Source organism: Tasmannia lanceolata, unplaced genomic scaffold (assembly GCF_043159265.1).
Source record: "Tasmannia lanceolata isolate RefF3 unplaced genomic scaffold, GAP_Taslan_0.1 ptg000008l, whole genome shotgun sequence".
Classification (NCBI taxonomy): domain Eukaryota; kingdom Viridiplantae; phylum Streptophyta; class Magnoliopsida; order Canellales; family Winteraceae; genus Tasmannia; species Tasmannia lanceolata.
In genome coordinates this window covers 3,699,294-3,716,016 of record NW_027518685.1, presented here as the reverse complement: position 1 = coordinate 3,716,016, position 16,723 = coordinate 3,699,294, and the positions used below count along the sequence as shown (strand labels likewise).

At 39.9% G+C, this 16,723-nt stretch overlaps 2 protein-coding genes and 1 pseudogene across 3 annotated transcripts; 2 read left to right on the top strand and 1 right to left on the bottom strand.

Annotated features, from left to right (window-relative positions):
• Positions 1-8,771, top strand: LOC143883973 (organic cation/carnitine transporter 4-like). Its single transcript, XM_077387309.1, has 2 exons — positions 1-522; positions 7,404-8,771. Exons 1-2 carry the CDS (start codon positions 117-119, stop codon positions 8,558-8,560), a joined length of 1,563 nt encoding a protein of 520 aa, XP_077243424.1. The 5' UTR covers positions 1-116; the 3' UTR covers positions 8,561-8,771.
• A 2,461-nt stretch (positions 8,772-11,232) lies between these two features.
• On the top strand, positions 11,233-13,065 carry LOC143882456 (organic cation/carnitine transporter 4 pseudogene; annotated as a pseudogene).
• Positions 13,066-14,986: 1,921 nt separating this feature from the next.
• Positions 14,987-16,413, bottom strand: DPMS2 (dolichol phosphate-mannose biosynthesis regulatory protein-like protein). Of its 2 annotated transcripts, none has more exons than XM_077386033.1 (3): positions 16,082-16,413; positions 15,376-15,518; positions 14,987-15,280 (listed from the first exon to the last, which is right to left on the bottom strand). In XM_077386033.1, the coding sequence occupies exons 2-3, from the start codon at positions 15,463-15,465 to the stop codon at positions 15,128-15,130; spliced, it is 243 nt and encodes an 80-aa protein (XP_077242148.1). In that variant the 5' UTR covers positions 15,466-15,518; positions 16,082-16,413; the 3' UTR covers positions 14,987-15,127. The 2 variants fall into 2 exon arrangements, with proteins under 2 accessions (XP_077242148.1, XP_077242147.1); XM_077386032.1 differs by having other exon boundaries at positions 15,376-15,481; positions 16,082-16,409.
• Positions 16,414-16,723: the final 310 nt, after the last annotated feature.

Below are 16,723 nucleotides of genomic sequence, written 5' to 3'. Positions count from 1 at the left end.
GACGACATCTCAAATCTGCGACGTGTCCTAAAGACAGATCTATATATAACCTCTATCTCCGTTTGCGTGATAGAATTCAACACTCTCTCTAGTCTCTAGTCGTGGTGGGAGCAAAGATGCCTGAGGCAACTAAATCAGACGGCTCAGATCTCTCGACGGTCCTGGTAACAAAATCCAACGGGGATGATGATAACGAGAAGATGGGTATAGACGAGATGCTGCAGAAATACTGTGGAGAGTTGGGTGTGTGGCAATTGAGACACTTTGTGTTAACAAGTTTGGCTTGGGCTCTTGAGGCCTTTCATACCATGGTCATGATTTTCGCCGATCGTGAGCCGGCTTGGGTCTGCACGGCTCGACCCGGTCAGAGTTGTTCTACGAGTGTATGTGGACTGGAGCCTGGTACGTGGGAGTGGGTCGGTGGCTCGGGGGCTTCGACCGTGGCTCAGTGGGGGCTCGTCTGTGGAGACAAGTATAAGGTCGGCCTGGCTCAGTCGGCTTTCTTTGCCGGCTGTATGATCGGTTAGTCCTCTCTCTCTCTCTCTCTCTTTCTCTTTCTCTTTCTCTTTCTAAATATAAATGTATTGGATTTGCTAGGGACCATCACAGAAGCCATTTCACGCTTTGAATTTTGCATGTGAGAGCAGCCAGCTTAGATGAATTAAATGAATAAGACAAAATCTATGCAACAGCCCATCCGCCAAATGCCTTCTTGGATGGTCTCTATATTAGATAACTCACAAGTCAGCTATGAGAGTTTCCCAAATTGACTCGGTTTTAACAGGGTCGAGTTCTCTGAGTTCAAACCGAGTTAAAACGTGTATTCAATTTGGTGATTTTAACGTGTATTCGAGATGAGCACCCCTTTCTCTTTGTTCTCATTATGGTGTTTCTTCTGTATATTAATTTTCTAATGAAAAGTACCGGTGGCTCACACGAATAGATTATCTAAAGCCATTCATTTTTGGGGAAAGATGGTGGGGAACCAAAAATTGAATGGCTCTTTCATGTTTTTTTTTGTGTGGGTATGCCTGTACTGTACATATCATGTGTTCCTTTGTTTTTTGTTTTTTTTTAGCAAAACGTGAACCAGCTCTCTTAGTTATAAAAACATAACTAGATTAGTAAAGATAGGAAAGGAAGAGAGAAGGTCAACAAATCCGTTTGGATAGCCACGTGAGGGGGCACGGCTCTTTTGGTATCCGTTTCAATAGTCACGTGAGGAGCACGGCTCTTTTGGCATCCTTCCTTTGTCTCCATACATTTGTTTTTTTGTGAATTCGATGGATTTGTCTCGTACTTCATCATTATCTTTATCTAAACTCTAGAAAGAAATTTACCTTTTATAATATGATGATATTTGATTACTACAGAGAGAGAGAGACTTACCTTTTATAAAGTTTTCCTATGTAATTTTCTTAGTTTGAGGGGGGCAAGATCGAAATTATACGGCTTTAATGGGTGCCTTTGTTAAAAGCATAAAAGAGGGGGGTAGGATTGAAATTATATGAGTTGAATGGGTGCATTTGTTCAAAAAAGTCAAAAAATGTGAGGTGTAATTCTTATGTAATTTTCAAAAAAATCGAAAAAACGCTTCTCTTTTCATCCCAGCTTATTGTATATATATATATATATATATACACCACCAAAAAACCCCGTGCGATGCACAACCCGACAAAGAATTAAACAGACCACATCATAGGTTGATCTAAACTGTCCATGTGATGGAACACAATATAAATAGGTTGTGCCCGTAAAATAATTCCATATGCTGATCCTAGCCCTCCAATCTATAGAGGTTTCCATAATTGTTGTTCCACTTAGGTGCCCAGAATTCGTCAATATTTTTACAGGTGTCCGCATTCGTAATATCCAACTTTCTGTAATTTGACCCGCACATAGTGAATAAGGAAAAGTAGTTCCCGATTTCCAACCCGACTGGGTTCAACCTGACCCAACCCAATTTGCAATTTCCTCAACCCGACCCAATATGATTCCTAATTCGGGTTGGGTCGGGTTGACCCGATTTGATATGGTACCAATTGTTGACCACCTCAACTCAAGCCGGGTTGTTTTGGATTTTGAGAACCAATAGTGAGTCACCAATAATCAGTTTTTAACTCACAATCGGTTCTCAAAATCCAAACCAAACAGGGACTAACAATTAACAAAGGGAAATGTTATCCGCACTACTATATTTTGATGATCACACTCCTCACTTTATTAAAGTACGGTATGGCCCACACCATAGGATTATCCAAACCGTCCATTGTGGACTGTGGAGCCTATTTCACTGTTGAAAAAGAAAAACACATATAAAACTTCTTCAGATGGAACCCAAATTTGGGTTTCGGGTCGGGTCGGGTCGGGTCGCCCGACAGCCCAACCCGACCCGACCCGATTTATAATTCGGGTTGATTTTTCCCAACCCAACCCAACCCAACCCGATTTGCGAAAAAGCTTAACCCGGCCCAACCCAACCCAAATTCGGGTTGAACCCGACCCACGTGTGAACATCTAAGTAACAACGATGGTTTTAAATTATATATAGTGCTAATGTCCTCACTACCATATTTTATAATGTCACTACTCACCGTATTTTGATGATCGCACTCCTCACTTTATTTAAATGTACGATATGGCCCGTACCATAGGATGATCCAAACTGTCCATTAGATGGGCCACTGCCTACATAGGTTGTGCCCCAAAAATAATTTTCATAGGTTGATCCGAACCCTCTGATGTATAGCAGGTTATAGGTTGATCCAAACCGTCCATGTGATGGAACACAACATCAATCGGTTGTGCCCGTAAAATCATTTCCATATGTTGATCCTAGCCCTCCAATCGATATAGGTTGATCCTAGCCCGCTAATCGATAGAGGTTTCCATAATTGTTGTTCCTCTTCAGGTGCTCGGAATCCGTCAATATTTTGCAAGTATCCTGCATGAGTAATATAAAGTAGTTCTTTCGTCATTGTCATATGTCTCTGCCTCTTCTTGGTAGTTTTTTTTTTCGTAATTGTCATAGACAGTTACCCTGTGTAGGTACTTTTTGTATGTAGATTACGATTTTACCCTCAAATAATTTCTCATAGAGGTAGATGTTATATATATATATATATATATATATATATATATATATATATATATATATATATATATATATATATATATATATATATACTAGTAAGATCTGACGTACGATGCATGACACGGCAAAAAAAATGAATATGATACACACAAAAAATAGTTAAAAATATATAGAAAAAATAAGCAAAAAAGTATGCATAACCACTTACCAAGTAATGAAAAAAATGCAAAAGAAAAAGTTTTCTAGGCCAACAAAGAACTGTACGGACCACAGTATAGGTTGATCCAAACCGTCTATGTTATGGAACACAACATCAATCGGTTGTGCCTGTGAAATCATTTACATAGGCTGATCCTAGCCCTCCAATCGATGCACAGGCTGACAAAGAACTGTACGGACCACATTATAGGTTGATCCAAACCGTCCATGTGATGGCACACAACATCAATCGGTTGTGCCTGTAAAATCATTTCCATAGGCTGATCCTAGCCCTCCAATCGATCGAGGTTTCCATAATTGTTGTTTCTCTTCAGGTGTTTGGAATCCGTCAATATTTTGCAAGTTGTCCCGCATGGGTAATATCATGTAGTTTTTTTGTCATTGTCATATGTCTATACCTCTTCTTGGTAGTTTGTTCCGTAATTGTCATATACAGGTACCCTGTGTCGGTTATTTTCGTATTAAATGACAAATCAATTGACGAATTTACCCTCAAATAATTTCTCATAGACATAGATGTTGTTAGATAGCAACAAAGGGATTAATGGTAAAAGAGTAATGCTCATGTGTAAAGGTGATAAGGATTTGAGGGCACATGAGGTATTTGAAAGTTAAAGGCCTGGGAATGTGAGGGCATGGTATTTGAAACTTAAAGGCCTGGGAATGTGAGGGCATGGTATTTGAAACTTAAAGGCTTAGGAATGTGAGGGCATATGAGGCATTACTCTATTTCAGCTGAGGTGTTAATTCGACAGAATTTTCAGAAAATTCAAAAATGTCTGGACTTTTCCTCCCAGCTTTTATATATATACATATGAGAATAGAGTTCCTAAGATGTCACCTCTAAGGGTGTCAATTTTGGCTCGGGCTCGGAAGCTCGGCTCGAGCTCGGCTCAAATCTTTAACGAGCCGAGCCCGAGTTAGGCCAGGCTTGGCTCGGCTCGGCTCGTTAAGGCTCGTGTCATGTCTCTGAAAAACAAAAACGTAAGTATGTCATGTCAACATCATCTGCAAAAACGAACAGTTGTGAAAAATTGGAAATTAATTTTTTTCCGTAATTGTCATAACTTTTAGTATTTTTTGGTATTTTTTTCTTAATTGTCATAACTTAGTACCTTTTCTTGGTAATTTTTCATTTTAAACTTTATAATTCAGCTATTTTACTTTTCGTTTGTAATCATTACTTCTTCTTTTTTATTTGCTTTTGCTAGTGACCTGTGCGAAACTTTATAACCCCGGCTCGACTTTTTTTTTTATTTGCTTTTGCTAGTGAACTGTGCGAAACTTTATAACCACTTTATAACCCCGGCTCGATAAAGCTCGCGACGGCTCGCGAGCCTGGCCGAGCCTGACCGAGCCGAGCCGAGCCCGAGCCAAGCCTTTGAGCTTAACGAGCCGACCCGAGCCTGGCCAAGCTCGGCTCGGCTCTGCTCGTTTACACCCCTAGTCACCTCATATAGCTTATATGAGGTGGCGCTTAAAAACATAAGGGGCCTACTTTGTTTGGATGATCCAAAGCATTCATTTGATAGGCCCTCACATAGATAGGGTGTGCCCAAAAAATGAACTTCATAGGATCATCCTAACCCTTCCATCTGTGGAGGTTGAAATGGATGGGTATAAACCTCTATAAATTTGCCTATTTTTAACCTCCATAAATGGAAGGGTTAGGATGATCCTATGGACCTGATTTTTTGCAGGCACCATATCCATCAAAGGGCCTTTCAAATGAGTGGTTTGGATCACCCAAAAAATGTGGGTCCCTTATGTTTTGTAAGCGCCACCTCATATAAGCTATATGAGGTGACACCTTAGGAACTCTATTCTCTCTCTCTCTCTCTCTCTCTCTCTCTCTCTCTCTCTCTCTCTCTCTCTCTCTCTATATATATATATATATATATATATATATATATATATATATATATGAGAAAAGTGTTCCTACACGATCGTGTAGATAAGTTATCTACTCCATCGGCTTAAAATACAGTGGGGGCCCACATTGTTTGGGTGATGCAAACCATTCATATGATAGGTCCTCACATAGATAGGGTTTGAACAAAAAATCAGCTCCGTAGGATCATTCCAACCCTTCGATTTGTGGAGGTTAAAATGGACGGGTATAAACCTTCACAAATCTGTCCATTTTTTACCTCCATAGTTCGAAGGGTTAGGATGATCCTATGGAGCTTATTTTTTGGGCACACCCTATCTATGTGAGGACCTATCAAATGAATGGTTTGGATCGCCCAAACAAATGTGGGACCACTGTGTTTTAAGCCGATGGTGTAGATAACTTATCTACACGATCATGTAGGAACACTAATCCCTATATATATATAGAGTTCCTAAGGTGTCACCTCATATAGCTTATATGAGGTGGCGCTCACAAAACATAAGGGGCCCACATTTTTGGGGTGATCGAAACCACTCATTTGAAAGGCCCTTAGATGGATATGGTGCCTACAAAAAATCAGGTCCATAGGATCATCCTAACCCTTCCATTTATGGAGGTTAAAAATGGGCAGATTTATGGAGGTTTATACCCATCCATTTCAACCTCTACAAATGGAAGGGTTAGGATGATCCTATGAAGTTGATTTTTTGGGCACACCCTATCTATGTGAGGGCCTATCAAATGAATGCGTTAGATCATCCAAACAAAATGGGCCCCTTATGTTTTTAAGCGCCACCTCATATAAGCTATATGAGGTGACACCTTAGGAACTCTATTCTCATATATATATATATATGAGAAAACGGTTCCTACACATATGTGTAGATAAGTTATCTACACACTAGCTTAAAATACAGTGGGGGCCACATTATTTGGGTGATCCAAACCATTCATTTTTAAGGCCCTCACATAGATTGGGTGTCAACAAAAAATCAGATTCATAGGATCATCCTAACCATTCGAACTGTGGAGGCAAAAAATGGACTAATTTGTGAAGGTTTAAAGACATCCATTTTACCTCCACAAATCGTAGGGTTGGGATGATCCTATGGATCTGATTTTTTGTAGACACCTTATCTATGTGAGGGCCTTTAAAATGGATAGCTTGGATCACCCAAACAATGTGGGCCTCCACTGTATTTTAAGCTAGTGTGTAGATAACTTATCTACACATATATGTAGGAACCGTTTTCTCTCTCTCTCTCTCTCTCTCTCTCTCTCTCTCTCTCTATATATATATATATATATATATATATATATATATATATATAGAGAGAGAGAGAGAGAGAGAGAAAACGGTTCCTACATATGTGTAGATAAGTTATCTACACACTAGCTTAAAATACAGTGGGGGCCACATTATTTGGGTGATCCAAACCATTCATTTTTAAGGCCGTCACATAGATAGGGTGTCCACAAAAAATCAGATCCATAGGATCATCCTAACCATTCGAACTGTGGAGGCAAAAAATGGACTAATTTGTGAAGGTTTAAAGACATCCATTTTACCTCCACAAATCGTAGGGTTGGGATGATCCTATGGATCTGATTTTTTGTAGACACCCTATCTATGTGAAGGCCTTTAAGATGGATGGCTTGGATCACCCAAACAATGTGGGCTCCCACTGTATTTTAAGCTAGTGTGTAGAGAACTCTCTACACATATGTGTAGGAACCGTTTTCTCATATATATATATATATATATATATATATATATATATATATATATATATATATATGAAAACAATTTGATGAGATGCCAGGTTTAGGAATATGTCTAAAACAATCATTAATGTTATTGTTGGGACAATCATTAATGTTATTGTTGGGACTTGGGACCAGGGTAGAGCTCATCCTTAGAAGCTAGCCGTTAAGGGGAGGGTGCCTTATAAGCCATCCACATCTCTTTACTTTTCGGATTTGGGATCTTTGCTGTTATCATTTCTACTATAATTGTCATTTTATTAAGCATTGTTGTCATAAAAATATGGTTGAAAGAATAATAAAATTGGATATCAAACCACTTGTCTTTTGTGTAGGTTCTCAGTTTGATAATTATCATTTTCATGTTATATTAGTAGACAACAAACACACACACACGAAAAAAAACTAATAATTTTAATTTTTGCATTTCAGGTGCAGGGGTATTTGGGCATCTTTCAGACTCCTTCCTCGGAAGGAAAGGATCCCTAACAGTCATTTGTGTCTCAAATTTGATTTTTGGTTGCCTAACAGCAACTGCACCAGCCTACTGGATCTATGTGCTCTTTCGTGCGCTCACCGGATTCAGCACCGGTGGCGTCGGCCTATGCGCCTTTGTCCTCGCCACAGAGCCCGTCGGCCCAATAAAGCGGGGGGTCGCCGGAATGTCGTCGTTCTACTTCTTCTCCGGCGGAATCGTCATACTAGCCGGAATTGCCTACATTTTCCAATCATGGCGTAGACTCTACATAGTCAGTTCCATCCCCTCCCTACTCTTCCTCTTCATCCTTGTCCCTTTCGTCTCCGAATCTCCACGGTGGTATCTCGTCCGCGGAAAGATCTCTGATGCCATGAAAGTCATGCGAGCAATAGCGGAGAGCAATGGGAAACACCTCCCTGGAAGAGTTTCCCTTACTCTAGATAACAACAATATACATAAATGTGAAGATTTGACAAATGAAGAAGCTGTCTCGGGTTCACTAGTGGACGTTCTTCGATCGGACGTGACACGAATGAGGCTAATCTTGATGGTGATCATCCATTTCTTAACATCAGTAGTGTACTATGGCCTAAGCCTAAACGTCGTCAACCTTGGAACAAACCTCTATCTCAATGTCACCCTTAACGCCGTGGCCGAAATGCCAGCTTTTACACTAACCGCGTTACTATTGGACAGGTTTGGGAGGAGACCATTAACAATAGGAACAATGTGGCTTAGTGGGGTCTTTTGCGTGACCGGAAGCTTGTTGAAGAACGTTGGCACAATGAAGATTATTCGTATGGTGTGTGGGATTTTGGGGATATTTGGGATGGCTGGAACTTATAACTTGTTGTTTATTTACACAGCAGAGCTATTCCCAACTGTTGTTAGGAATACGGCGCTCGGGTGCGCGTCGCAGTCTGTTCAAATGGGCGCGATATTGGCGCCATTGGTGGTGGTTTTGGGTGGGGGAGTGCCATTTGCAGTGTTTGGTGTATGTGGGATTGCTGGAGGAATGCTAGCCTTCTACCTGCCGGAAACTTTGAATAAAGCCTTGTATGACACAATGGCTGGGATGGAGGAGAGTGAAAATGCAAGGGTGGACGTGTGATGATTTTTGTCTTGGGTTTGCAAACATCCATTCGAGAAACATACTCTTATGAAGCCCAATATCTCCAGAATTTATATCCTGTTTGAAAATAGTCAGTGAATATCACAATAACTTGGGAGGTATGTAAGAAGAACTCCATGTATATAAACCGTTGGCCTATGTCCTCGCAACTTTGAAGGTTTATATATGGTTGCAAAATTCGTCTTTATAATTGGCCTAGACAACAATTATGCGTGTACTCTCGACCCTAATGCATAGGATTCCAAAATCATAGTCACACTTCAACTGCTCAAAACCGACAAATCTCAATGAAGAAGATATACTTTCTGGCTCAGTGAATTCCAGCAATGTATTTGAGAAGAAAGTAGTTGCATACTCCAATAGGTATGAGCTCCATTTGGCATGCTTAGAATTCACATTCTTCTGTCTGAAAATACTTAAGGGCTTGATGATCTGAATAAAGCACAATTTTATTTTTTTTATGAAGTAGGGGTAAAGGTGAAATGATCATTTACTTGACCAGATCATGCTTCCTGCCATTGATATGAAAATCTTGTGGGATCCACCTTGCTAGAATCAACTGGGACCATTAGATGCTCTATGCCATTTAAGATTGCCTGCTAAGGGGTGTGGGTCCTACCACTTCCACTCCCTGGAATCAGGAATGGTACATCCTAGATCCAGTGAGGACCAACTAAACTGAGCCTCTACTTTTTAACTTACTTTTCCTTCAGTTAGCATCGCATAAGATTAAAAGCGAAGGAGATGTGAATGATCCTGTGTATTCACTGATCCTTTGTGTATGCGCCCCTTGATAAACATGTGCAGAATCTTTGACAGATAGTGATTTCCTAATTTGACTGAACCCATCTCAAATCAGACCTTGTCGGAATTAGAAAGAGGAACACTTTCATGGCCAGTGGCAACCCCCTAAGTTGGGTGAATTGATAATTGTAGAAGTGCCACTTTAACTAACCATTCTCCACTTTTATTCTCTCATTTTTGCATTGGGGAAGAATGAACAAAATCTAAAAGCTCGAAAAAATCCCTACCAGACCTGTTTCCATCCATTTTTTCCCTCCTCTTTGCACATTTTTAAGACAATCTATTTGATTCTGTGGTTCTCATTCCCCGGAATGACAATAGTTGCCTAACATGATTTATATAGGTCCAAACCTTAGATATGTATCAAAGGAAAGTATATAGATGCAATGTCCATGTATTTAAGAAGTATATGTTGGGATTCCACTCTCCTTCGATTCAAAATAAAAATGAAAAAAAGGAGTTTTTGCAAAAGAAGTCCTATGCTTTGCTTTATCTGCAAAAACAGTCTTCTAGTTTGACAATTTGCAAATAGGGTCATCACATTTTAGTTGTGCACCAGCAACAATGTAACAGACCGAAACCCATGGTTATATTGGTATGATCTCCAAAATCAAAGTTCCATGGTCCATTATGGATTCAAAATCATTTCTCGAAACCAAAACGAACAAGATCTGCAAAATATCCATGTAACCAATGTTCAAGCTCTCAACATTTATTCTAAGAGTTTGTGGGACACGTGCTATCTTTTTTGTTTTCTTGTCATCTTGTGCACATGATAGAGGGCTTCGAGCTTTGGATTCCTGTTCTGCTAGCAACCCTACCTTAATCAAATTGTTTTTACTTTACCCGAGAACATATTCAAGTTTTCAGTTTTTGAAGACTTATTTATTCGCACTCTATTTTTCTTCAGTATAATTCTCCACTATCACTTTGATCATTTCTTTAGGGACCGTTTGGATACGTGGATTTTAGAATCCAGGTTTTAGTTTGAAAAAAGTGTAAAAGAGAGTTGATGATCAAGCTGCTGTACTAACAACATTTCGTAGATTTTAAGTGAAAAATCCAGGTTTTAGAAATCTCTCCCCCGTCCTGAGATTTCTAAAACCTGGAAACATGGAGCGATCTCCTGCTCTCCTGCTGTCGGAAAGAAGGGTGAGATATCAGAAAACGACAGCTAGTCTCTTTCTTCTTTCGTCTCCCATCTACAATTTTGAGGAAATCCAAGATTCTAAAACCAGCGTATCCAAACGGCCCCTCGGTGTATTAATTCAGATTTCTATTCGGTGCATGTTCGTGCAGCCCAAATAAAATTTCACCTTTTTGGTTTCTTATGATTCCTCGTCCAACTGATAAACCAGGATTACCTTCGGAGGCATCATCCATGTTCAATTTGAACTCATTCTACTAATGCTTAATCCACTTCACTTGACACATTCTTGGAATTTTCGTCGGGTTTGGCATCATATTAATAAATCCCCAAAGGCCCAAATCGGCGTGCAATCGAAAGAAGGCTTAAAACAGCTAACAAGTGTTTTGCTCATTCCTATACCACTTTAATAATAATAATATTTATAGGTTTGGCCTTACCTTCCATGCGTCTACATCATCTTTTCTTCCATATCTCCCAAGTGCTGATGAATGGGATGACTTTCAAAGCAAACCCAAAAGATGTTTTACTTCTCCTAGACAAGTCAGACCATTGAATAAGCCTAGCATTTATGGCTTGGTTCTCAATCATAGGCACATGTAAGTATGAATTGAAATAGCCACAGATAGCTCTAGCCATATCACTATACACAAAAACATGGTCAAGATCCTCTTCCTTCGGCCTTTCACAACAAGTACACATGGATGGAATAGAGATAAAAATATCCTTCAATCTATTATCAACCGGGACGGTTTTCATGAAAATTTTCCAAACAAAAAAAGAATCTGATTTTATCAACCGAGAGTGCTGTTGGTAGAGCTTCCACCTATCATTTTAATGTTAATTAACAGTCGACATAGAAAAGAAAAACTAATTTTACATTTTGCATTTCAGGTGTAGGGGTATTAGAGCATCTTTCAGACTCCATCCCCGGAAGAAAAGGATCCCTGACAGTCATTTGTGTCTTAAATTTCATTTTTGGTTGCTTAACAGCAGTTGCACCAGCCTACTGGATCTATGTGTTCTTCCGTATGCTCACCGGTTTCAGCACCGGTGGGGTCTGCCTCTGCACCTTTGTCCTTGCCACAGAGCCTATCGGCCCAGTAAAGCGGAGTGTCATCGGGATGTCGACGTTCTACTTCTTCTCAAACGGAATTCTCATACTTGCCGGAATTGCCTACATTTTCCAATCATGGCGTAGACTCTACATTGTAACTTCCATCCCCTCCCTACTCTTCCTCCTCAATCTTGTCCCTTTCATCTCCGAATCTCCACGGCAGTATCTCGTCCGCGAAAAGACCACCAGTGCCATGAAAGTCATGCGAGCAATAGCGGAGAGCAACAGGAAATACCTCCCTGGAAGAGTTTCGCTTACTCTGGATAACAGAAATACAGAGAAATGTGATGATTTGACAAACATAGACGCTATCTCAGGTTCGATTATTGACGTTCTTCAGACGTCACATGAACACGGCTAATCTTGATGGTGATCATCCATTTCCTAACATCCTTAGTGTACTATGGCCTTAGCCTAAACGTTGTCAACCTCAGAACAAACCTCTATCTCAATGTCACCCTTAACGCCGTGGCTGAAATGCCTTCTTTTACACTAATGACACTACTGTTGGACAGGTTAGGGAGGAAACCTTTAACAATGGGAACAATGTGGGTTAGCGGGATCTTTGGCGCGACCGGAAGCTTACTGAAAAATGTGGCACAATAAACATAATCCGTATGGTGTGTGGGATTTTGGGCATATTTGGAATGCCAGGAACTTATAACAACTCAACTCAACTGAGCCTTTGTCCCAAACTAGTTACGGTCGGCTAATGAATTCTTTAGAAAATTTTCATGAAGAAGGTGAAAGGATCTACCCGGCTCAAATTGACTAAGTCTACTCCTGACACTAGTTGGATCCGTCTCCATGGATCATTTTCTTCCATTCTATCCTATCCAAGGTCATGTTCTCTGTTATGTTCCTAGCTCTCAAGTCTTTCCTCACTGTTTCTACCCAAGTTGTTTTCGGTCTATCCCTACCTCTTTTTACTCCATCAACTCGGCAACAGTCACTTCTTCTCACTAGAGCATCCAAAGGCCTATGTTGGATATGCCCAAACCATCTTAAGTGTTGCTCTTTCATCTTCTCACTGTTATAACTTGCTGTTTATTTATATGGCAGAGTTATTTCCAACTGCACTCAGGTCTGTGTCTCAATCTGTTCAAATGGGCGCAATATTGACACCTTTGGTGGTGGTTTTGGCCTTTGGGTGGGGGAGTACCATTTGCAATGTTCGGAGTTTGTAGGATCGCCGGAGGAATGCTAGCTTTCTACCTGCCAGAAACTTTGAATAGGCCCTTGTATGACACAATGGCTGGTATGGAGGAAAGCAAAAATGTAAGGGCGGATCTGTGATGGCTTGGTCACTGCAGGACAAAAATTTTCTGCTATTCAATTTTTCAGGGCTTGCAACTGTCCTGAAGATTATCATATTAAACATTAACACCATTCTCATCTACTCTTCTTCCCTCCTTGTCCTCTTTACCTATGACTACATTCTTCATCTTTTTTCTTATTTTTTTTTAAAGCATTATTAATTTATTATAGAACCAGTTCATCAAGCTAGACAATAGCCCAAACCATGCAAAATGTTATCATGGTTTTTGATACCTCATGACAAGAAGGGGATGATCAAAAGGTTAGAAGCTGATGAATCATACAGGGATGCTTGACCAGTGTGTGGTATGTTGAGACATGAAACGTCTTTGAGCATGATCCAAGAAGGTAAGCTAACTATGCTTTCCAATGCTCCTTGAAAGGAGATCTCAGATACCCTTATGATAGGGGTTCGAGATAAACTGATGAATGCGGTAGAATATTTAGGAACAAGGTTCAAAATAACAGATCTAGTGTTGGCTAATATGCAAAGTAGTTGAAACTAGAGTTTCCTATAGAACTAGAGGAAATGCTGAGGCATTATTTCGATCCTATCAGGCCAGAATTGGATGTTACCATGAGGGGGGACCTGGAGAAGACTTCAACTAGAGGCACTCTTTTCAGCAGGCCGAATGCCCAGGAGTCAAGAGAGACAGCCATCCCAAGTACGTGTTCTAGATCTAGTGTGAGTTTTGTTGGTTTGCAATCTTCTGGTTCGATGCAGGGTAAAAGACTAGGTTCAATGGTGGTAGACTGGTAGGTGACCAGAGAGCTTCCCAAGATGAAGCTTCATACGATCAGGGCAGGAAATCAAATGGCTATTGTAGAATATAGATGTCAGAAGAGAGGAAGTTATAAAGAAAAAAGAAAAGAAGTAAAATAAAACAAGGGCAAAACAAGGGTTCCATTAAGGCATACGTGCGAGCTATCCTTCAGGGCATTAGAGTAACGGCTGCAGGACATATGAACAATCTTATTGCGGAGGTGAATCCCTCAACGTAGTCTAATATATGGAAGTGAGACATCCTCACCTGTAAAGATTCTCAGAGATGATGAGATCTTGGACCAGGTGGAGGGCCACGCAGTGCGCTTCCAACATATTAGGGGGTCAGCTAATGGGGAAGGGGACCTGCTTGCTTGATCTGGAGTGCAGCGCCCCTAGTTGAATATTTTTTATTTTTTACCGTCCTGATTATTGTTGCTCTTATAGTGCATGGTGTATCTTTCGTTTCTTTGTTTCCATGACTTCCTCGGTTGTGGGCTTGCTTTTCTCATTCAATAAAATTCAGCTATTTAAAAAAAACAAGGGGAAAACAGATCGGACAAAAGGGAACTAAATCAACTGGCTATTGTTCACGTTGAAGAAGAGGAAGCTTATCTGATAGCTTGGCAAGGACCAGTAAGGCACCTTAATGAACTGTTTGTAAACCGCGTGGTGGAAGCTAGCAGGGTGCTGGGGATTATCTTTTCCGGGAATTGAAGAGTAACTGGAGAAGGATCTTTCAAAGGGCTGAACATAGGGAATTATAGAGCGAGATCCGACAGAGGATAGAAGATCCGAGTCATCGAGAAAAACGATAAGGGAGATGGTGCGCCTCCAGTCATAAGTTAATTATGAAGGTGCCTCATCAAGAAAGGAAGAGGTAGAATGGGAAGGAATATCCTTCTAGGGGAAAGTCAAAAAAGATAGTTTGGCAATGAAGATTCTTTCTTCGAATGTGAGAGGGTTGGGATCCCTTGAGAAGAAGGCTCAGTTATGTATCCAGGAAATCAAGATGGATTGCATGAATGGAGCCAGAAAAAAACACTTCTGTTTATCATCGGTAATATCTGCTTAAACCCATGCCAACTAAATGCTGCTCGAGAAAAGAGAATTCCAAGTTTTTCTATATTTTTCATATTTCTAGATTTAGTATATCTAGCTTGTGTTACATTTCAGTATTTGTATGATGGTGCAGGAGCCCTTCTTCATGGGGTTTTTTGAGTTGTGGTTCTTGTTTAAACCCACAACAAATTAACATCACGAAAAAGTAAATGGGCTATATTACCGTGCAGTGTAAATCGAGCTAATTCCAGACCATCTAATGTTTGAGAAACAATAACAACCAGGCTATCTGTAATTCATTGATATTTGCATAGGAAAAGACATTACAAACTTGATTCAAGCAGATTTCTTCTTTGATTTGAGCATGACATACCCAATAAACATGCACAATAGACTGAGAAGCCCAACACCAGCAAAAACCGGTATTATGATCGCGAATTCTTGGGGAAGGAAGTAACTGTGTATAAAGTGATCACTGTCCACAAATGACTGTAATATCACAGAAAATTAAAACTGAATCACTTGAACTGCAAGAGAATAATCCAAATGTAAACCCTAAATGAAACAGCAAGCAAGGAACTGACCAAAATGATGACCCAAAAGGTGTAATAAGCGAATATTGATAAGCTGATAAAAGATAGTAAGAACCCAACTGCCCTGTCTGCCAAATCCATTGTGCCGTTTCTTCCCCTGATGATAATCCTATCAGTATCTCCGCATAGGGTGTCTAGAAAACAAACCAAATGATTTTTGAAGGAGCTTCAAAACATATTTCTAACATTTTGTACAAACTTGAGTCAATTGATGGTGTCAATGGAAATCAGCAGCAGTAATGAAGATCACAAGAAACACTCAGACAATGTAAAATAATTCAGACATTGAAAAGAATTCAGTCATAAAATATTACCCACAAAACTATTACATCGGTTTCTTATTGATAAAACAAAATCTAACTTGAAAAGAATTTGAAGATTTTAACAACAATGACTACGGTTTAGATACATGTACATTTTCTGGATTGTAAAATCCAGGCTTTAGCTAATAAAATCTGAGTTTTAGCTAGCAATATCCAGGATTTTACAATCATGGATTATAAAATCCATGTGTTTTCCATAGATCCAAACATGCCCTCGGTCAATTGAGACAAATGCATCGAGGAAGAATTGTAATTGTGATCGTGTATTCATGAACCATAATTAATCCTTTAAAAATTTAAATAATTAAAAGAAAGTAAATAAATTTTCTATTTCTATTGAAAAATTAGGGTTAGAGAGAGAGAGAAGGCGGAACCTGTTGCAGGTTAGCTTTACGGAATCCGTCGCCGATGGCTATTGCTGCTCGTAAATATGAAAATGACGGTAGGGTTTGAGAATTGAGAGAGAGAGAGAGAGAGAGAGAGAGAGACTTCGTTATTTTGATAATGACACTCCTCACTTCATTACAAAACAATTTTTCTATTCATTAAAATCAATTTTTCTGTGGGAGATGATCTTTTCGCCCCCTATAGGATAATGCGCCCCACTTATAAGGTGGGCGAACTAAAGAGGGGCATTATCCTATTTTCCTCTATCAGTGTACCCCCATAGTCTCACGAAGGTGATCCGATTTTTCATGAAATTTATAAACTTTTTTGGAAAAAAAAAAAACATTGCCCAGTGCAGGTAACCCGATCTCAATTTTTCATATATAAATGTGACTCCATGGCTACTTGGAAAGCGTTGGAAAACTAGTCTAATAAGGTCTTTCGATAATAGAGGCACTCTAGTGGGTAGTAGCTTTACGCGTCGATGGGTTTTTGGACCAAAGATTTGTGTGGTGATCGGCTGCCATGATCTAATTGGGGAGGGGAAGGGGCACCATAATCTGCTCCATTGGGACTAGTCCCACTATGACTACATTTTACTAACCCTTTGGTTAATGATAATTAAAGGG